The sequence below is a fragment of the Osmerus mordax genome, chromosome 20, assembly GCF_038355195.1.
Source record: "Osmerus mordax isolate fOsmMor3 chromosome 20, fOsmMor3.pri, whole genome shotgun sequence".
Classification (NCBI taxonomy): Eukaryota; Metazoa; Chordata; class Actinopteri; order Osmeriformes; family Osmeridae; genus Osmerus; species Osmerus mordax.
Genome location: NC_090069.1, coordinates 7698463 through 7720969, shown reverse-complemented (window position 1 = coordinate 7720969; position 22507 = coordinate 7698463). Strand labels below are relative to the sequence as shown.

General features: G+C 39.2%; 1 protein-coding gene across 1 annotated transcript in view; it reads left to right on the top strand.

The window, feature by feature from the left end:
* auh (AU RNA binding protein/enoyl-CoA hydratase) overlaps nt 1-9756 on the top strand; it is a 28180-nt gene extending 18424 nt beyond the window's left edge. The window contains exons 7-10 of the mRNA XM_067258364.1: nt 6033-6220; nt 7778-7828; nt 8762-8809; nt 9116-9756. Of these exons, the coding sequence (XP_067114465.1) occupies nt 6033-6220; nt 7778-7828; nt 8762-8809; nt 9116-9193 (365 nt within the window). The 3' untranslated portion in view covers nt 9194-9756. The remainder of the gene's footprint in view (nt 1-6032; nt 6221-7777; nt 7829-8761; nt 8810-9115) is intronic.
* Nucleotides 9757-22507: the final 12751 nt, after the last annotated feature.

The following is a 22507-nucleotide window of genomic DNA, read 5'->3' as shown; positions in this document are numbered from 1 at the left end:
AAATACCAAATCCGAGTTTGGTATACTAGCCAACTAGAAATTTTAAGAAAAACGAATATATTGTGATATATACCGTTACCTTCTGTGCTTCAAAATTATACCGTGATATACATTTTAGGCCATACCGCCCAGCCCTAATGAACCCAAATAGTAAAAACATCAAAGCTAATGTTTTGGTTGTTTACTAATCAGAAGTTTTTCTTTTCTATGAATTCATTGAAATACAATTCATATTTCTTCCTTTATATTTTTACCAGCTCTCTTTCTAAGAATATGGCATGTCTTGTTCTTCTGTGTCTTGTTTTTCCAATACTGTACAAAACAACTCAAAGTACATTTCTTTTTCATAATCTGTGTCATTTCTTTTCTGAAGGAAATAATGGAAATGAATGTAGATTAGATGAAACGGGCCAACTTTATCAAAGTAATCTATAGTAGCATATTGTGCCATGTCACCATTGTTCCACTGACCCAATTTTTGTTACAACCATCAGGGCCTGGCCTAGTTCCTTTATATTTAAAGCCACTTTGTCTCCTAAGTAAACGTTTTGTTTTCACTGCCCTATTTTCACATGAATTGACCTTAACTGGACATGAGAGAGCAATTACCACATTGATATGTGTGCAACAAGTATTGCACCAAGTAACTATGGAGGTTGAGCCTTGATTTGGTTTCTTCACAATTGGATCTGCCCAGGAACAATGAAAGATTGAGTCAATTTACCAATATGTTGCCCTCAAGAACTTAACCACTGAACTGGCATGTTTTTAGCACTTCTTGCAAACACAGTTAAAGATTCATCAAGATTATTAAAAACTAAGGGAATGGGAGAACAGAAATGAGGCCAGAGGAAAGAGGTTGAAATGTAAAATCCAGGTTGAATGGAAACATAGAAATAGACACACTGTGGAGCCTTGTTGCCTGGTGATGAGCAATGGTAATTCAAGCTTCAAGTGCAATATTTTTAAAGTGGGACACATTCATGCACCTTGTAGCATAAATAAAGTGTGTTGTACATTATGACATTATAGTTAGGCTTATTTAAGTCACTGTGTGTATACAGAGGTAGACGTGATACTCTGGTCTGCCCAAACCATCTGGTCTGGGTTTGTAATCTGAGCCACATGTGAGTGATAAGCCGGACCCATTGCACAGTGATGTCAGAAGACCTTAGCCTAGCCATGTATTCAGCAGAAACCAGATTCCAACCAGAAGTAGGACAGGGGTTACATGTCGGTTACCTTATTGTGCTCGTTGGCACTGTACAAGGACAAGATTTGTGGAATTCCTGGCTGTCATCCAAGACTGCTATTTTGGCTGGTTAGACCAAAGTGGGTTTGGTGCATTGCAAAATTTGATCTAGATTTATTGGATGATATGGCATCTGGAATTAATTTTGATCAAATGTTGTATTAATCAAGACTACTTTGGGCTACACTGCCAAAATGGTAGTGGATTGACTTTTGATGATTTTGACAGGAACTCTCAGGCTTGCCCTGCCAAGTTAGAAGTCCCGGAGCATTGTGTTGTTGTCTTTATGAAATAAGATAAATATAACAGCAGTTGATTTATATAAACGTAAAGGTTGCTGTTTACTTGGTAGAATACGTTGCAACCATTTCTGAGAAATTCTCGCAAACCATCTCTGGTGGAAGTTACACGAATATTATGCAACTATGAGGCCAGCTGATGACATTTACCAGAATATATTCATTCTGTGGTCAGTGCTTTAAATGATGACTGTCATTCCACATTCTATCTTTGCCTGAAACTTTTTCCCCCACAGCCATGTTTGTTCAATCTGTACTGTTCAATAGATAGTTAAAAAATGATACATCTTATTGGATAACTTTTTGTATTCTCACTCTGTGAAACCAAAACATGAATTGTCAGCCATGTTTATTTTAGCCATAGCATTCCTGGCACCAGTGTTTCCCCTACCATTATATTAGGGGGGCGCCCTAATGCCTTTTTTTAATATAATTTTTTTATATAGCGCCAGATCACAAAATAAGTCATTTAAGGTTACCTTTCCTATAAAACGTGTCTATAACTTGCTATTTTACTAAACAAACTAAATGCCCTTATGTTATTTATCTTATTCGACGGCATGTCATTTGTCTCTACATCAGTGGTTCCCAAAGTGGGGGTCGCGACCAGCAAGGGTCGCAAGTTGATTTCCAGAAATCAAGGAACATTTTAAAACAATTAGAAATAGCAAATTTTAGCCCACATTTTAACAAGTAAAAAATAGTTGTTAAATTAAGGCATGCAAATAAAAAAGCCATCAGCCTTTTGATTTTCCATTCACTGTAAGTACGGCAAACCATCTGACATCCGACCAGGAGGACGCATTAGTTAAACTTTCAAGCGACCTAACGTTAAAGGCAGCGTTCTCAGCCAAGACACTGGCTGAGTTTTGGATTTCAGTGGAGAGGGAATACACATGGCCGCGGGAACTAGGGGTGCAGCACCCCCTGACAGCACGAGAATTTAAAATAATATGACCCGCAGTAGAGGACTGGCCATCGGGAGCACCGGGAGAAGAATAACGATGGAACCCCAGGCTAAGAAGCGTAAGGGTGGGGCTGAAAAATTAAGAGACAAAAAGAAATCACCTGCACAAGACAAGGTTTTACCAATTGAAAAACGGCTATGTTTATTTTACACAAAGCTCAAAAACTATTTTGCGTTCAAATAAAGGCCAAAAAATGTGGCTTGCGCGCTCGCATTAACTATCAACCTCCCGAAGTAGCATCACATCAAACACAGAATGTGCATGCATTAGCAGGTTAGCTGTGGTGGCAAATACGGGGGCCGGCTCTGGATCAAAGTCCAGGGCCTATTTTTACTCCCACGTATACGTAAACCACCTCCGTGGATGCGGGTGTCACGAGTCACTGGCACCATTATTTTAGGGCACAGTAACCATTATTTTAGGGCTCAGTAACCAGATTCAATAGTGCCTGGCACTATTGAATCTGGTTACTGAGCTGAGATGCGGTTAATAAATACAGACTGTTCCTTGACTGACCAATGAAATACAGCAGAACTATATACTTTATCCTCGATTTTCTACTGTACTTCCTATATGCAATATTTGTACATCACCTTGGATAAAGTTGACTTACGAAAATCTGCTAAATGAATGTGTAATGTAAAGTAAATAATTTGGTATGTTTTGAACTAAATATAAAAGTAACCCTAGTCAAGGGTGAGAGTGTGGGTGTGAGAAATATAAAATGGCAGTCAAAAAAATGAATGTTGGGAATGGCTTCATCAGTGTGATAAAACTAATGCAGGCTCCTCCATGTGTAAATGTTTTTCAATCCAAGCTCTTGAGTAAGAGTTGAGCAACAAGGTCATGCTGTTAGCCAACCGGTTTTACGCAAACTAAACCAGAGGGCTTTAATGTGTCTCGAACAGCCATTACCCCAAGAGCTGATTTCAGATGTGACCTGTTTTGTAGTTGTGTGATACAAAATTGAAAGATTTGGCACCAGTGGTGTACGAAAAGGGTGTTGGGCATAGTACAGATGAGAGCAAAGCACTATGCAAAACTCCAATGTTACAAAATGTATCTTACAAAATCCAGCAGTGCTGTCTTACTGGTATAATTGACTGTAAGACAAGAGAAAAGCCCATTTTTACTTGGCACCCTGAATTTTATTTTTGCCACCTGTTACTAGGTGTAACAGCTACTTCAGGGTTTTGTTTGTGAGTCACAAGAGAAAATAAAGTGATTTTCTTTTCAATTCAGTACTTGTTTTATCTCTACTTCACCTCACAGAATGTGAGTTTTGACAAACTCAGATGGATTGAAGTAGTTATTTCCACACAAGACAATGTGTCAGCATTGGAAGAGAAGTTGGCCTACAGTTTTGCAAAGCAAATGGGCTCAACAGTGATTTTTCTGCGCAGGGAATTGTAAAGTAATGTTCATTAGGATCTTTAGGGAATAGATTTAGCTTTCTCTTTTCAATCTGAAAGACTACTAAATCAGTGCTTTTATCTTGATATGGCTACAGTTTGTAAATGTGCTGCAAAGTGATCTAATAGACTGCAACTCCTCAAGCTGGCAGCCTTTTATCAACTTGTGTTCACTACAGTCTCTTCAGACTTCAACAGTCACTTCAACTTGAGCCTAATGTTACCCACACAGTTTAGCATTTTCCTGCCATTTGTCAAATAAATAAATGCAATGTTTCTAGACACAGCACAGTTCTTTTAAGTTTGCCACGACTCAAAATAAATGTGCAATGAGGTAGGTGAACAATAGAATGCGAACATTTAGGTCAATGCTAACCACCTACCAAAATACTCCAGAGAGCCAGAGTGTAGTTTAGAAAGCTGCCTCAGTGGCACTGGAATTTTCTGTTTCACCTCCTTTTCTTTGGTCATAACTAGCAACTTCTAGCGAGATAATAAGTAATATAGTAATATAACAAGTAAGGCAACTAATTACTTTTGATAATAAGTTATTGTGTTACTTTTTAAAGATTCTGTAAAGTAAATTCCATGTTTTGCTTCTAAGTACATTATATACGTGTAAAATTAGTTCCTGAAAGCATGTGCAAAGCGCTAAAACTTTGTCGCACTGAAATGTGGAGTTAGACCGAACAACAGTTTCTCTTCCGTTTTCAGATCAGGTTTTAATGGGCGGAGCCAAAAAACTACCTATCTACGTCATTTCGACCTATCTACGTCAGATCACTGAATGGCTCCTCCTGCTGTTCTGTTATTATAGCTTACATCAGCTAGCTAGCTAGCTAGCTTCAGGATGTCTCCCACCACCCGCAACTACATCTTCCCTGATGCAAGAACTCTAGCTGCGCTGCAACGCCATTTAAGTTCCCTATTGATAATGAAAGGAAAAATAGGTGGATAGATTTTGTGAAGAGCCACGCTCATGGAAAGCTTCAGATAAACTCCAACAGCCGCCTCTGCACTGACCATTTCACGGCGGACAGTTTTAACATGGACCAGAGACAGACGGGGTTCACCAACACAGGGCTTCTCTTGCAGCGCGGAGCCGTACCGAGCATCGCCCCCCCGGCCGTTCATCGCACCTGGACCATCCACCGCCACCAGCAGTTCATCACTCAGTTCTGTGTGCTTGTTATAATTATACTAGATAACTTTTCCAGAGGTATCTCTGCTATGAGTTAGTGCAAACCGCTAACTTGATATTAGGCTACTCAGTGTAAAATTATGGTATTTTGGTAAAATGGTAGCTAATGTGCTAGAAGTAGTTGGAGAGCTCACTGTCTGCTGTCTCTGGTGTCAATTTTTACTCCTGTGTTACAGCTCAGGGGAACATTTCATTTATATGCATCTGTATGTTTCACTCATTGAACAAATACATTTTAATTCTTACTGTTTTGTTCGGCTTGACGTAGTGTCCATTATCTGGCTCGTAGGTAGCTTACTTGAGAGAGGTGGCGCCTTCCAGCGAGGGGGCCGAGCTTCAGCTCCTTCAGGCGACACGCCCCCCCAGTCTCAAGCAGAAAAGACTGCAGATTTTCTCACGATTTCAAGGCCTAACTTAACATACTTGTCTGTGTTTTTTTTCCATTCGAATTTGGATGGGTAGTTAATAACACGTTATTCTGTGGTGTGGTGATCCTGAAACTCGTTTTTAATTCCACTTTACAGGATCTTTAAATGAGTAATGATTAAAAAGTAACTTATTACACTTCCTTAGTAACTTGCCTGAACTCTGCTATGACCAACTGCATTGTTCAGATACTGCACCCTCACTTGTCTCTGTATACTATGACACACCTTTTGTTATAAATATTGCTATACTGCGCATTTGCCCATGGGGTTTTCGCACACGGTTTTTTATCCATCTAAATAAAAAAGTTTGAAATTCAGAGTCACATTGTTTGGTTTTCTCCCCATTGTTTATACAGCCTTGAAAATGGAAAACCAAACGTGTCATAACAGGCCAGCCCTGCACTGTTTATAAAAGGGTGGGTGTGGCTACTGAGAGAAGAAAAGTCAATAAATCATTATTTTCCTACTGAAGGTGGCACCCAGCGACTGCCTCGTGCTATTGGGGTGGCTCTGGCCAAGGAGCTGATCTTTGCAGCACGGGTGGTGGACGGGGCGCAGGCACGATCCTTGGGCCTAGTCAGCCATGCGGTGGAGCAAAACAAGAGTGGAGACGCCGCCTACTTGCGAGCACTGGACCTGGCCCGAGAATTTAACCCCCAGGTGATCTCTCACACACACCTAGGCCTAGTGTAGGGATTCCTTTGATGCCCTACATGTCGCTGTGCATATGACTGTGGAATGGAATAAAGTTTTAAATAGGGATGCAGCGAAAATGAAACCTGGGGGTCGAAACCTAAAATTCTAGATGCACTTGGCTGAAAATCAAAACCGGACCTTACTTGCAATCCAATCAACCAGAATATAATATTGACATCACGTTTGTCCAATTATTATTTCCGAATTTCATCTTGAATTCGCAACCACTGTACTGTACCGTGAGTGACGAATTGATGGCAAAGTGATGGGGATAGCAATAGATACAGCGATAGCGATAGATACAATACTATATTAGAAATGATAAATGCAAATTGTGAACCACTTTTTTCAGATTTACGTTTCCATTTTTTTATTGAGAAGTAGCTAGCTAGTGTTAGCTTGTTGTGGTAGCCCTCAAGGAGCGTTAGGCTAATGGCTAGAATGGATGCTAACGAGGCAAGTAACTGCACCTTGAATGAGAGGGTCACAGAGAGGCATGGATGCAGCGAGTGGGATGGGGAAGAACCACATGTAGATTTTTTTGTTGTAACAGCCATTCCACAGTTTGGATTACGCAGCAAAGGAAAGGATCAGGACTGCTGAAACTCCACAGAAAATATTATATATTTATATATATGGGTGTACATCCTTTGGTTGTAATAGGCCTATGATATATGATAATATGATGTTTGTTGCTTATGGAAGATGGGGATAAACTTAGGGTGCATTACCTAACCTTAGTTGTATAGTACATTTTCATTAGGTTGCTACTTGAATTATTGCTACATTTGAACATAACTTGAATATAAGAAATTATGGAAAAGGAGCCAACTACTGTAAAATAACATGACGCAGTGGGTTCAGTTTTCCTCCTGTCCTCCCCATTTTTTTTGGTCACCAACCGCCACTGTTGTGCATTCTGTACTCATACAGATAGTCTGAAAATAGTTTGAGGTTAGAAGGTCACATGATCAACTTAAAATGGAAGTTTTAATAAAATTCAATTTCTTTAGTTTTAATTACATTTTAACTTTAAAACAAAATATATACAAATATGTGAGGTGAAAACGGACAAGCCAAAGGGTGAATTGTGTCGTTATTATTGGGTTAGCTGGAAACACTTTTGAATGTTCTAGGAGTAATGGACATATTTGGCAAAAAAACACAATCGAACACAATCGGGGAATATCTGTCGAATATCCAACCTGAAACTAACTTTACTTGGGTCCTGTGATAATGATTAGATTGAACGAGTGAAATCTGAGCACAAAGGCTGGCATATATTTTCAACTCAGTCCTTTTTTCTCTTTAGGCCTAAAACCGAAAATGCTATTTTTTCCAAAATCTTCGTCTGCCGTAATTTCGCTGTATCCCTAGTTTTAAATTACTGTAAACATTAATGCAGATATTGTGCATTTAAGTTAATGAGCAGACCTAAACCTTCTGTTGTCTTAATTTGTATTTTGCTCCATACTGTGATGCTGGGACATTAAATGTTGTGACGTGTTGTTTTGTTTTCAGGGCCCTATCGCCATTAGGATGGCAAAGTTGGCTATCAATCAGGGTATAGAGGTAAGATTCCTACCACATTCATACAAGGCTTCATCTCCAACATCCACTCTCCAGCCCCTTACAGGAAATAACATACCTGTCATGATTCACACATTCATAATTTGTCCTGAAGTTAACACACTTATTAGATAATTGATGCATTTCTCATGTCTTTTGTCGTAAAGAAGAAATCTTTCCCTTTAGTCAATGTCTGCCTCCTGGTTAAGTGTTCTATTTCAAGCTGGAATCTGAGAAACCTTATAGAATTTGATGAATGACCTCACCATTAACCTAGAGGTCAAAGTTTAGATCTGTGGACTACACCATTTGTAACTCTGGGGCATTCTGACAGGTGTTGATGCAAAAAGCTTTGCCTGACTACGTCCCACTGTCCTGCACGTGACCCTCTGAAAAGGGGCCCACAGTTTAAGGATGGGACAAAAAATAATAATTTGAATCCACAAAGTGTCTTCTATTCAGTCCACTCTAGGACAAATTTCTCAAAATCATTTTTTCTTGAGTGCAGCATAGGGATATTTCTGGTTCTAGTAAATAAGTTATCTGTAAAGTAAGTTACTTATTCCTACACACAGGAAACAGAATAACTGGCAACACTTTACAGTAAGGTTACATTACCCAGCATTTAAATACATATCAATAGTAACAACATTGTAGTTACATAGGAATAGGTATTTAGTTACGCTTAATTACGGTTGAGTTATGGTGGTTTTATAGTAAATCTCTCTAATAAAAAGGATCACGTATAAACAAGGTATTTAATCTTAATAATTTCATGTTGTAGGCAGTTGTTACATGCACTCACCCATATTTTTTTTCTTGTATTTTTTTGTTGTTGCTAGTAATGACAATGAGAGTTAACTGAAACTTTCAAGGTTTAACCTTGAAAGGTGTATTCTGGTGCACCCATAAAAGTATGTATGTCCTTTTCTTCAGGTGGATTTAGCTACAGGATTAGCTATTGAAGAGGCATGCTATGCCCAGGTATGTTGGTGGTCCAATATAGAATAATAAAAAAGGAAGTTTGTTTCAACAACAGATTATTTTGTTGACATTGAATAATTACTTTGATACGTATGTTGTAGAAGACAGTTACATATGTCACATGCTGTATACAGTTTACAAGCACGAAGTGTAGTCACTTTACTAGGCAAGGAGCCCTTTGCTATTATACAGCATATCAGGAATCCAACACAATCGGAATAATAAACAACAACCAACGTGGGCTGGATGACTAAATATAGAATAGCACATCTTCCTTTTTTGAACACATCTTTTGTTGTTTCCAAGGTGATACCAACCAAGGACAGGCTGGAGGGCCTCACCGCCTTCAAGGAAAAGCGCACTCCTCGCTTCAAGGGAGAGTAACGCTGGCAAATCACAAGCCACAGCCTTCCTCTGCTTCTGTCAGATTCCCAGTAATGGTGATATAGCCCATGCCCTCCGTAGAACTGGAGCGTACTACGTAGAGGTTCATGGTCATTTGCACGCATTGTAAAACGGACTGAACACTACATTGGGAAGTAAAATGATTTATGCTGAGCAAACAGATGATCTGAATTTTGCATGTATTGTTGTTCAAGTTTGTAAGTGGCCTGTCCTTGGCTGCAAAGTAGTTTGTCTTCCATGTACTGAAATCATTGTTTTCTTCTATGATTCACAGTGAATGATTTATGTTCAATGTAACTAATGTAAATCATCATGTCAACTAACTGTTTATACTAACAAGAAATGTATATTATCAAGAAATGGCCACAAAGCGTAAACAACTTTTTTGGTCAGCCTTGTTTTAGTAAATTTCACAACTTAATTTCATGACAAATCATAAAAAAGCCAACTGCATGTTGAATGCAATGGACTTCGAAGTTAACTTTTTTTATTTGAGAAGAAAGTTTGTAGAGCAATCACAATAAAAGTATTGTCTCCAACTCAAATACTGGCTGTGTACTTCTCATCTTCTCACACACAACATTATATACATTTTTATAGGAAACATATTGTTAGACCAGATGTGGAGCTTTGAAACCTTTCTTTTCTAAATAGTTTCCTGGAAGTGTATCACAAAGGCATACAAGTTAAAGTCAGGAAAGGCATGTTTTGCAAACCTAGCCTAGTTTAGTTATAGTTTGAAAGGATTCAAACCAAAATATCCCACCCACTCCCTTAAAAGCTACTCCAATCACTTCAATTCATTAGTGCCCGCCCGACCTTAATGATTATTCGTGTTTATTACAGTTCTGCGATACCCACAGATATTGGATTGCTTTAATTGACTAATATACGATTCTATCAGGATGTGAAGTTACATTTCAGCATATATCACAAAAAGTATTTCTCAACAACATTGTCTACCCTGCCTTTAACCAAAAACATAAGTAAACAAACCATAATCTAGGAGATTAAAATGAAATCCAAAGTCCTATTTTTTTTCTCAAGAACAAATTATCTGAATATTCTCTTGTTAAAAACATAGTTTTACAGTATAATGAGTTGTGCCTGTATTGCTTTATTTGAACTTACAGTGAGGAAAAACAATATTTGATCCCCTGCTGATTTTGTACGTTTGCCCACTGACAAACAAATAAATAACAGTCTATGATTTTAATGGTAGGTTTATTTGAACAGTGAGAGACAGAATGATATCAACAAAAAATCTGAAAATCGCATGTCAAACTTTTATAAATTGATTTGCATTTTAATGAGTGAAATAAGTATTTGACCCCTCTGCAAAACATGACTTAGTACTTGGTGGCAAAACCCTTGTTGGCAATCACAGAGGTCAGATGTTTCTTGTAGTTGGCCACCAGGTTTGCACACAGCTCAGGAGAGATTTTGTCTAAGAGAACTATGTGGGCATAAGAACAGATTGTAGCATGAAAAACATCGGGGACCAATTAGTGAATACAGGTAAAATTGGACAACGGGTAAAGTGGGACACAATCATGATCTTTTATGTCTTCATGTGTAAATACTTAAATGATCAAAACTCATTACAGAGTTCATCCTTGGAGGGCAGAGGGCTAAATTGGTGGGGTTCTGTGTTTTTGATGTCACTTTTGGGGGAGTGGAGTGCGTCTTTTCAACACCAAAATCTCAAAAACCTAAGAAAAGTTAAATGACAGCAATATGAAGCAAATATTGTTAAAACTTGGTTTCGGGTTTGTAGTTACCACACACATTTTGGTAAGAAGTAAAAGTGTAGCAGGAAATCTTGAAATGTATTTAAAACTAGAGAGGGTACAATTTCTGGGGAAATTGTAGGGTGTGCTTGCTTGCATCGCTTGCACAGGGGTCCGTTTTATAATGAAATTTTTACAACTGATATTTCTGTATATTTTATATAAAAATGCATACTTATTATTTATAAATATTACATAGATTTAAAGGCATCTTTTTTTTGCTGCTCATTTACAACTCAAAATACGAGTGAAGTGTAGAATGAAATATGATGTCTTCTCATTTCCCCTGCAAGAGGCAGCCTCATAGCTGAATCAAAACGAACAAATTTGTCAGACCGGTGTAAAAATTTACCTAATCTCTATGACTTAAACGTCCTTTTAAGTTTTCCCTTCTCGTGATATTTCCAGGCATTTAGCCTACCGCATTCATTCATTAATAAAGAACCCCCTTTGAAGATTATTCTACGACGTTACCTGCAGTAGAAGATGGAATCGCGATTCAAACAGTAGCCTACCATCTGCTAACTGAAAATATGCCCCCAAAAACGTAAATAAGCTTGACATTTATTTAGTGGAAAATCGCTCATTCATAAAAAGCTCACTGGTAGCGATCATTGTCAGTAACAACGCAAAATGCGATATAGCCCTGTGTGGAGAAGCTGCCCCGGTAAATTGTACTACTACGGTACAGTAGTAGACTACTGCTGTGTTCGTCTTGGTAGCGATTGCGTTGGTTGAATTGGATTTAACGTTCCGTTGTACGGTTTAGGCTGAAATTAATTATTTTCATGAACAGATTGACAACGTTTAGGCTGTGGCAATGAAGTTCAGGTTAGTAGTTAGATAGACTTTTGATTTAAGTAAGGGGAGTGCCGAACATGTTCTGTCGCCGTTTGACTTCCTACAGCTGTGTAGATGTTTTTGTAGTGTCTCGCGTAGGCTAAAGCGTTGCAGTGAGCAACACTGGTTTGAAACCACAGGTAATGATAATTTCACCCACAAATCGTTTACTTGTAATGTAATGTCATAATAAATCCTACAACGAAAATGTATTTGTGAGGAATGTTTATTTTAAAGATTGAAAACAGAAGCAACTTACTGTAAGTCGCTCTGGATAAGAGCGTCTGCTAAATGACTAAATGCATCAAAGACCACTGTAGTATGTGTTGCCCGGGCAACAGAGGCTAATGTCATGATGCTAATGCTTCAGTGAAATAGTAGACTACCGTTTCCGAAAGTAGATGTGGGCCTACTTCCTTAATAATATCAGCTAATATTGTACATTACATTTCATAATTGTGTTTCACATCACAAAGTAAAATGAGTAAATAGTTATCACCCTGGCCTCTTTGCTTGTGGCGTTCCTGCAGCTGCCTTGCAGTAAAGCTATAGTTAGCCTAGCTATCCCCCAAGTTAACAGATGCGAAACGAATGTTCTGCTACAGGTAGTCACGCGTGTTTTCGTGACGTTAGTGACGTAGTGACGTTAGTAACGTCAGTGACTGTGGCTAGCAAATTAGCCACCGTTAGCTTCACTTTTCACCACAAAAACGCAATTTCTACTTAAACCATGCAACGGAACGTAAATAAAAATACAACCAACGCAATCGCTACCAAGACGAACCTTTTGACACCGCCGTTGTGTATGTAGTCCAAATATTGACTGATCCTTAGGGGGGCGAAAATAAATAATAATAATAAACTAGAGAGGATACAATTTCTGGGGAAATTGTAGGGTGTGCTTGCTTGCGTCGGTTGCACAGGGGTCTGTATATTTTATATAAAAATGCATCGGGCCTACTTATTATTTATAAAGATTACATAGATTTAGAAGCATCTTTTTTTTGCTGCTCATTTACAACTCAAAATACGAGTGAAGTGTAGAATGAAATATGATGTCTTCTCATTTCCCCTGCAAGAGGCAGCTGACAGGCTGAATCAAAACGAATACATTTGGCAGACCGGTGTAAAAATGGACCTAATCTCTATGACTTAAACGTCATTTTAAGTTGTCCCTTCTCGTGATATTTTCAGGCATTTAGCCTACTCATATTGCATTCATTCATTAATAAAGAACCCCCTTTGAAGATTATTCTACGACTTTACCGGCAGAAGATAGAATCGCGATTCAAACAGTACCATCTGCTAACTGAAAATATGCCCCCAAAAACGTAAATAAGCTTGACATTTATTTAGTGGAAAATCGCTCATTCATAAAAAGCTCACTGGTAGCGATCATTGTCAGTAACAACGCAAAATGCGATATAGCCCTGTGTGGAGAAGCTGCCCCGGTAAATTCTACTACTACAGTACTAGACTACTGCTGTGTTCGTCTTCGTAGCGATTGCGTTGGTTGAATTGGATTTAACGTTCCGTTGTACGGTTTAGGCTGAAATTAATTATTTTCATCAACAGATTGACAAAGTTTAGGATGTGGCAATGAAGTTCAGTTTAGTAGTCAGATTGTTTCAACTATTGAAAGACTTTTGAGTAAGGGGAGTGCCGAACATGTTCTGTCGCCGTTTGACTTAAACAGCTGAGGAGTTTTTGTTAGCTACTCACACTAGTGTCTCGGGTAGGCTACAGCGTTGCAGTGAGCTACACTGGTTTGAAACCACAGGTAATGGTAATTTCACCAACAAATCGTTTACTAATGTCAGAATAAATCCTACAACGAAAATGTATATGTGAGGAATGTTTATTTTAACGATTGAAAACAGATACATCATAGACCACTGTAGTATGTGTTGCCCGGGCAACACAGGCTAATGTCATGATGCTAATATTTCAGTGAAATAGTAGACTACTGTTTCCGAAAGTAGATGTACTTCCTTAATAATATCAGCTTATATTGTACATTACACATCACAATTGTGATGTGTAATGTATCACAAAGTAAAATGAGTAAATAGTTATCACCCTGGCCTCTTTGCTTGTGGCGTTTCTGCAGCTGCCTTGCAGTAAAGCTATAGTTAGCCTAGCTATCCCCCAGGTTAACAGATGCGAAACGAATGTTCTGCCAAAGGTAGTCACGCGTGTTTTCGTGACGTTAGTGACGTTAGTAACGTCAGTGACTGTGGCTAGCAAATTAGCCACCGTTAGCTTCACTTTTCGCCACAAAAACTTAACTTAAGCCCAAACCATGCAACGGAACGTAAATTCCAATATAAGCAACTCAATCGCTACCAAGACGAAACTTTTGACACCTACATTGTCTATGTAGGCCAAATATTGACTGAGTTTTAGGGGGGCAAAAAGAATAATAATAATAATAATATATATGTGAGAGAACAAAGGTTGTGCCCTTGCCGAAGGCAAAGCACACCCAATAAAAAATAAAATAATAATAATAATATATATGTGAGAGAACAAAGGTTGTGCCCTTGCCGAAGGCAAAGCACACCCAATAAATATATATGTGAGAGAACAAAGGTTGTGCTCTCGCCGAAGGCTTGAGCACACCCAATAAGAGTGAGTGCAATAAGGAGGATGGGAAACTCAATGCTCTGAGTTGGTGCTAGTCTAGTCAGAGGTAGCCTTTTAAACCTCTACAGCCACACCACAATTTGCCCATTTTCAAAGTGATGCCAGTTGCATCCCATCTGTCCCAAAATTACGAAATTCATTAGGTATGCCTTCTTTCTCATGAGGAACAAAAAAGCCTCAAGAACCTATAACGCCATTTTCTGTATAATAAAGATGAAGTAAACACGTTTTTTTGCTACTCCTCATTCAATTCTGGTCCAAACGTCCCCAGAATTGGCCCACATCATCGTCAGAGCAACCCTCACTCATGTATTCAACCCTTGACACGCGCAAGCTTGGCGAGATGCAAACACGACATTTCAGGAGAGTGTGGGCTGACCAAGCCCCCACTCATTGCTTGGCAAAGGCCCATGTGGATCTTGATGGTATTGCATTTCAGATTTTTTATGCAATGGTAAAAAGTTCTCAAAACCTTAAAACATTGATAGTATAGGCCAAGAGTAACTACCACACCACAAATGGCCCAATATCACCCATAGTTGACGCTATAGGCCACGCCCTGATGCACAAAGATACAAGGCTTTCTGGAATGGGTAGGCTCACCATAGACCCTGAAGCCGACGCCAAGCTCCGCCAAGCGGTGCCATTTGAGTTTCAGCCAAAGCCAGCTAATATTTTGTAAGCCAAATTGAGCCACCATCTGATATTTTTTGGCTGAGCCAGCTGAAATTATTTGCATCAAACAATAATTATATCTATCACAGAGACATACACACACGAAAAATAAATGATAAACTAAATCAATTTTGCACACCGGATTCGCCACAGTCTCGTGCTCGTTGCTATGATACACAGGACTCACAGTGAATTGATGACCAATTAAAATTGCTTGTTTCCGATAGTGATGATCATAGACATAGACAGTAAAAGAAGCAATGCATTTTTCTCTCACGCTGAGCTGAAATGGCGGAAACAACTAGAAAAGGTAATTGTGTTGTTCTCACATACTTTCCTAATTGCTACGTTGGATACTCAGACTTTTTTTGGATCTTCAGTTTTTGGAAGCAAGAATGCCGTTTTGTCAGGACTAGAATGCCATTTGTCATTGTGTCAGGACTAGTGTTTTATCGATATTTTTGTACTCTTTTAGAACTTGGAAATATTGAGATCTAGTAAATCAGTATAACATCCCAGCGGGCACCTTGATATCAATTTGAGCTCAAATATTAGTCAAGACTTGATCAAGACGCTGTGTAACATCATTTAAAATTCAGTTTATATGGCAATTTATTCCAGTGGTAGGTGGGTGAAAATAGGAAACTAATCCCACACAGAAATTGGTTTAATGTATATGTAGGCCAATATTTTTGACGTCCAATTGACATAAATTCAACTTGTTATTTTAGACGTAGAAATTGATGTAATACAGACATCACATTGACATCAATGATTAGTATGTTTACTTAGGATTATATAATATAATATTATTATATTTATACATTTATATTAATCGTCAGCTTAATTAAGTTGAAATAGCTTTTTTTCCTAACTGAGGCTTCAAAACGCATCTTTTTGGCACAGTTCCTTTTGAACCGTATACATTAATTCACGCCCAGAAAAAAAAAACTCCAGATTTGTTTTACTACTACTGATTTCCTTTTTGCAGTTCAACAGATCTAGACACAATGCCAATTTAATGAGGATTTCTCTGCTGTTTAAAACCACACCTGTAGATGGCGCTGTGTTAGTAGCCTCTGGATATGACAAGGTCAAGTGTGAGCCACGAGAATCCACGGACCCAAAGGAACGACCCAACACCAACGGAAAATATTTTCACATCATCGTGAACTGTGTCCAGAGGGGTATTCGTCGTAGCTCGCTAAGCGGTTTAGCGAGCTAATTTTCAGGCTAAGATAAAAAACGCCCCTCTTTTTGGTTCGTGGAAGCAACTTTCGATAAATCACCATAGTAACATATCAATTAGCACTAACCTGCTCCAGAGCAGGCTAACGTAAGTGTAGCTGGATAAGCTTGCCACACCCCCGGAAAATAACATGGCAGCTCCCTTTTTGAGAGACCCAGTTGACCAAGGAGCTATGTTTTAGTTCGATTAGCTTTCCATACCAATAGAGTTCTTCGCGATTGCCAATATCCTTTATTTCTCACGGATGAGTTGTTGTTTGAGCGATATCGATTTAGCGGACAAGGACTCATTTATTTGCAAGACCTTCTCGGGCCGTACATTGCAAATATCACACGCCGCAGCAAGCTTTATTATGAGCTTATGCTGCTGTATGTGAATATGTAACGCTATGTTTTAGGAAATGTCTTGTCTTATCTGTTGTGCCTGTGCTTTTTATGTTTCACTGTGGGAGAGTGGGAAACGTCATATCGATTCCATTTTATGTCTTGACATGTGAAGAAATTGACAATAAACTTTAACTGTGCTTCAGACTCTGCATAGCCTTGAGTTTTTTTGCGTCAGGTATAGGCAACATTTTTATACAGTATAGGCGATGCAGAAAACATTGGCAAAGCCGCAGCATGCGTTGCTGTAAGAAAAGTGTACTTGGCGCTTAACCAGCTGATGAATCAATTCATCATATTCCCTGGCCATGTCCCAGTCAATTAAATCAAAGAGGGATTTACACATAGGCCTACATGCATATACACATATATAGTACATGATATAAGCTCAGTAGCCTACATATATCCTCATAAGTGTCTGAATTCGTATCAATTAGATACTCTTTGGCCTTGTTTTTATCTAGCCTACTTATTCTGAAAGAGTTGAGATCATTATTTTCGCTTGCAAGATCTCATTCGATTATTAATTTCCATTAAGCCTACTGCCAGCAGGCACATTTAAAGAAATGTGATCTGATTGGGCTAATGAGGCACTTAAGATGAGCCTATACATTTCCCCAAAACTTTCGCATTTATAGCTTATCGGAAATTTTGCCAAGCTGCTTGTCTTGCTCTGGCAGCGGCGGTGTTTGACTTAGCCATGATAATATTCTTATTGTCTTCGCAAAGACAGACTCATTATAATAGTTTGCTCGGATGGCGAGAATAGCCTATCACCGCTCTCTCTTTCGTCTTTTCCGCCATCATACCGTTAGAAAATCACGGTTTTGGTGATCGACCTTTCCTGCCTTTTGAAGTAGGACGTGCACATGCAATTTCCCTGATAAGTTTAGCCTGATTGAAATTAACCACATGATTTGGATGCGGATCAGCCGTTGACGAACCGATATTTGCTGTTCTCACTCATCTCGCTAATGTTAACGGGCTAAAGGGACAATTGATTAACTTAGCTTCAACCCTTACGACGAACGGGGCCCAGGGGGGTATTGGTCGTAGCTCGCTAAGCGGTTTAGCGAGCTAATTTTCAGGCTAAGATAAAAAAACGCCCCTCTTTTTGGTTCGTGGAAGCAACTTTCGATAAATCACCATAGTAACATATCAATTAGCACCAACCTGCTCCTGAGCAGGCTAACGTAAGTGTAGCTGGATAAGCTTGCCACACACCCGGAAAATAACATGGCAGCTCCCTTTTTGAGAGACCCAGTTGACCAAGGAGCTATATTTTAGTTCGATTAGCTTTCCATACCAATAGAGTTCTTCACGATTGCCAAGATCCTTTATTTCACACGGATGAGTTCTTGTTTGAGCGATATCGATTCAGCCGACAAGGACTCATTTATTTGCAAGACCTTCTCGGGCCGTACATTGCAAATATATCACACGCCGCAGCAAGCTTTATGCTTTATTATGAGCTTATGCTGCTGTATGTGAATATGTAACGCTATGTTTTACGAAATGTCTTGTCTTATCTGTTGTGCCTGTGCTTTTTATATGTTTCACTGTGGGAGAGTGGGAAACGTCATATCGATTTCTTTTTATGTCTTGACATGTGAAGAAATTGACAATAAAGCTACTTGACACTTTAACTGTGCTTCAGACTGCATAGCCTTGAGGTTTTTTTGCGTCAGGTAGGCTATAGGCTACATTTTTATACAGTATAGGCGATGCAGAAAACATTGGCAAAGCCGCAGCATGCGTTGTAAGAAAAGTGTACTTGGCGCTTAACCAGCTGATGAATCAATTCATCATATTCCCTGGCCATGTCCCAGTCAATGAAATCAAAGAGGGATTTACACATAGGCCTACATGCATATACACATATATAGTACATGATATAAGCGCAGTAGCCTACATATATCCTCATAATTGTCTATGAATTCGTATCAATTAGATACTCGTTGGCCTTGTTTTTATCTAGCCTACTTATTCTGAAAGAGTTGAGATCATTATTTTCGCTAGCAAGATCTCATTCGATTATTAATGTCCATTAAGTCTATACCAGCAGGCACATTTAAAGAAATGTGATCTGATTGATTGGGGTAATGAGGCACTTAAGATGAGCCTATACATTTCCCCAAAACTTTCGCATTTAGCTTATCGGCAATTTTTTGCCAAGCTGCTTGTCTTGCTCTGGCAGCGGTGGCGGTGTTTGACTTAGCCATGATAATATGCTTATTGTCTTCTTAGAGGCTCATTATAATAGTTTGCTCGGATGGCGACAATAGCCTATCACCACTCTCTCTTTCGTCTTTTCCGCCATCATACCGTTAAAAAATCACGGTTTTGGTGATCGACCTTTCCTGCCTTTTGAAGTAGGACGTGCACGTGCAATTTCCCTGATAAGTTTAGCCTGATTGAAATTAACCACATGATTTGGATGCGGATCAGCCGTTGACGAACCGATATTTGCTGTTCTCACTCATCTCGCTAAAGGGACAATTGATTAACTTAGCTTCAACCCTAACGACGAACGGGGCCCTGCTCATCATATTTTAATCAGGTGGGTAAATGTGTGTGTTGACATCTCATGAAATGTAAAACATCAGTTAAACTTCGAAGAACGCGTGTTTTAATGAAACATAAGTTTGTGCATTTAGCTACTATGTCTGGTACTTTTTGTGTATGCTATAGCTCTAATCTCACGCCAGTGAAACATAATGTAGCCGTATCACGTTTTCAGCTGATTTACTGACTTCACGTTAAGCTTTAACTTCTTACCTTTCGAGCTAAATATTGTTAAAAAATTAGTTAGCTTAACCTTTACTAGAGCCGGTAAAATGACGCTGGCGCTGGTCAATTACCCTTGTCCAAACCCGACCGCACTTCTAAACACTGGCCGCTGCTGTTTTTCCGGGGATATTAACTTGATCCAGGGTCACCAAACTGACCATCAATACTGTCAACATATCCGGGGACGTAGTTATGTCCTCCACAATAAGATGTCACGCTTCAACATCTCCAAACTATGCGATAAAATCTCAATTTCAAAGTTTGCTAGCCCCCATCCCTTCCTCCCCTCGACTACAGATCACGTCACACATGATCGTGTATTTTCATTGGCAAGACAAAGTAGTGTTAAGCTAGCGTTGAAATACACTCATATGCTAACCCATAGTAGCAGTACGATGACAACACAGACACACTTGTCAGAGTAAAGATAGTCGCCCAAGCGTCGCCCGAGTGTCGCCGAGTGGTCTTTCGGCCAAAGTAACTTTCCTATATTATTTAGACATGCAAACGTCCATATATGTTAATGAAATTTTACGCGTAGAATGTTTGGTATGCCTAAAATAATAATACTTACACTTTGCTGGCGATAGCAAAATAAAATGCTGGCAAAAAGACCGGAAACTGAGTGTCCAAACGCCATTCGGGTTTGGACAATAGTAGTTTACAGCGGTCGGGATTGGACACAGTGACGTTATATGTCCGTTTGCCACAGTAATGTCGATGTAATTCGGACATAGTGCAATTGCATATTTTCCCATAGACAAAAACTACACTACAAACGCTTTAGTAGGTTAGCCAGTAACATTAGCATGGTAAGTATTGCTACGAGTATAATGCTAGGTCACTTAGCTAAGCTAGCTAGCCTACCGTTTTGGAAAAATAACTTGCACTGTGGGGACTTTTGGAAATATTTGTAACTCAGTCTAGAATGGGTTAAGCTATGGTTTTTAAATGTCAAAGGGGTAAATGTTAATTTTACGTTTGTTTGAACTAATAACTTATAAATAGGCAGCTACCATGATTATACTGTACGTTACACATAAGCGCGCGAAATGCATTGTAGCACTGAAAATAATCCGCCATTTTAGGTTATTTTCAGTTTCAAGCAACGCTGTCTAACTGGCCAGTCGCTATGCATCAGCTCGATCCTGTATTCAAAATAAGCACTTGACAGATTTATGTTTTTCATGACGTAAATAAACAAAATGAAAGGAATGAATTAAAATAATAATAATAAATGTAATATATATAAATATTAATAATAAACTGAGCTTTGAAAACTAGATTACTTTTTTTGCAGCTATACTTGTATACGTGTGATGGCATACCACAGAAAATGGCGGAAACGTCATGCTGAAGTGCTGGCTCTTGCAGATGATTCAAATAGCAGTGATGCAGATGTGTTGGTGAGGGCTCAGTCCAGTGAGGATGAAACTGTGTCTTTGTCACCTTCAGCTGATGCCAACATCTCGTATTACGACTCTGATGTATTAGTGCTGTCTTCTGACACTGACTCTGAGGTTGCTGACAATCTGAGGATTCTGCAGAGGAAACTGCTCCTGATCTGAAGAAGTTGCATCTTGGGCAGCTACCAACAAATGCAAGCGGTCTGCACTAAATGAACTGTTAGACATTGTAAGGCGCCAAGGACATCGCCTCCCCAAGGATGCCAGAACACTGCTGAAGACCCCTAAAAGAGTGGCAACAGTTGAAATGTGTGGTGGACAATATGCTTACTTTGGTATTACATCTGGCATTTTAAAGGTTTTAGCCCAGTGTCCTGATTTCCATGAAGATCGCATAGACGTGCATCAACATAGATGGTATTCCACTGTTTAAATCATCAAATATGCAGATGTGGCCAATCCTGTGCAATTTCCATGCTTTTGCACCCTTTATTGTGGCACTCTATTGTGGAAAAGCAAAACCCAGCCCAGTTCAAGATTACCTGTCTGATTTTCTTCAGGAGTTGCAGCAACTTAAGCAAGATGGCATAGTCCATGGAGAGAAAACACTTAAAGTGACTGTAAAAGCCTTCATTTGTGATGCACCAGCCAGATCATTCCTGAAGTGTATAAAGAATCACAATAGCTACTTCGCTTGTGAGCGCTGCACAGTTAGAGGCACATATGTGGTACCATACTGGACCAGTGGTTCTGAGAAGAGTGGTTGCACATGCTGTATACAATCACTTTCTTTCCTTGACGGTTGCGGTGTCAATACTGTTGAATTCTGATGATGCAGAGCGTGAGGAACACTTGGACTATATCAGAGAGCTACTCATGTACTATGTGAGGAAGTGTGAGGATATATATGGAAAAACCTTAACTGTGTACAATGTGCACTAACTCACTTAGCAGATGATGTAGAACACTTCAGATGTTCACTGAATGATTTTCATGCTGTCCATTTGAGAACTACCTGCAGAAAATGGTCAGACAATCTCGCAATCTACAAAATGTAGGCCTTTTACCAAAGAGAGCTTTACTCGCATCTCCACAAGACCACAAGATTGTTGTTTCATCCTTTAGAACAAGGACTGTCTTTGTGAAGGAAATACGCGAAGAAGGCACCTTGGTTTGTGATGTCCTATGCCAATGCCACACAGTTTCTTCAATGATCCTTGTGATTCTAAACTGCTCAACATCGTCCGTGTTAGTGACATGAGCAGAGCTAGACGTCGACTGATCAGCAAACAGCAGTTGCATCGTAAAGTTGTCTGTCTGCAAGCCAACCCTGGTGAAGCTAACACAGGTTGTATTTTGCATCATACATGCAAAATATACCTGCATGCTGTATCATATAGAACGCAAGTAACTGAATTGTAAGTATGTTACTAAAACTAATGTTCCTCAGGGCTTTTCCAATAACTATCATTGTCAGGGTGTGGAGGTTGTATACAATTCTTGTTCTGAGTGTG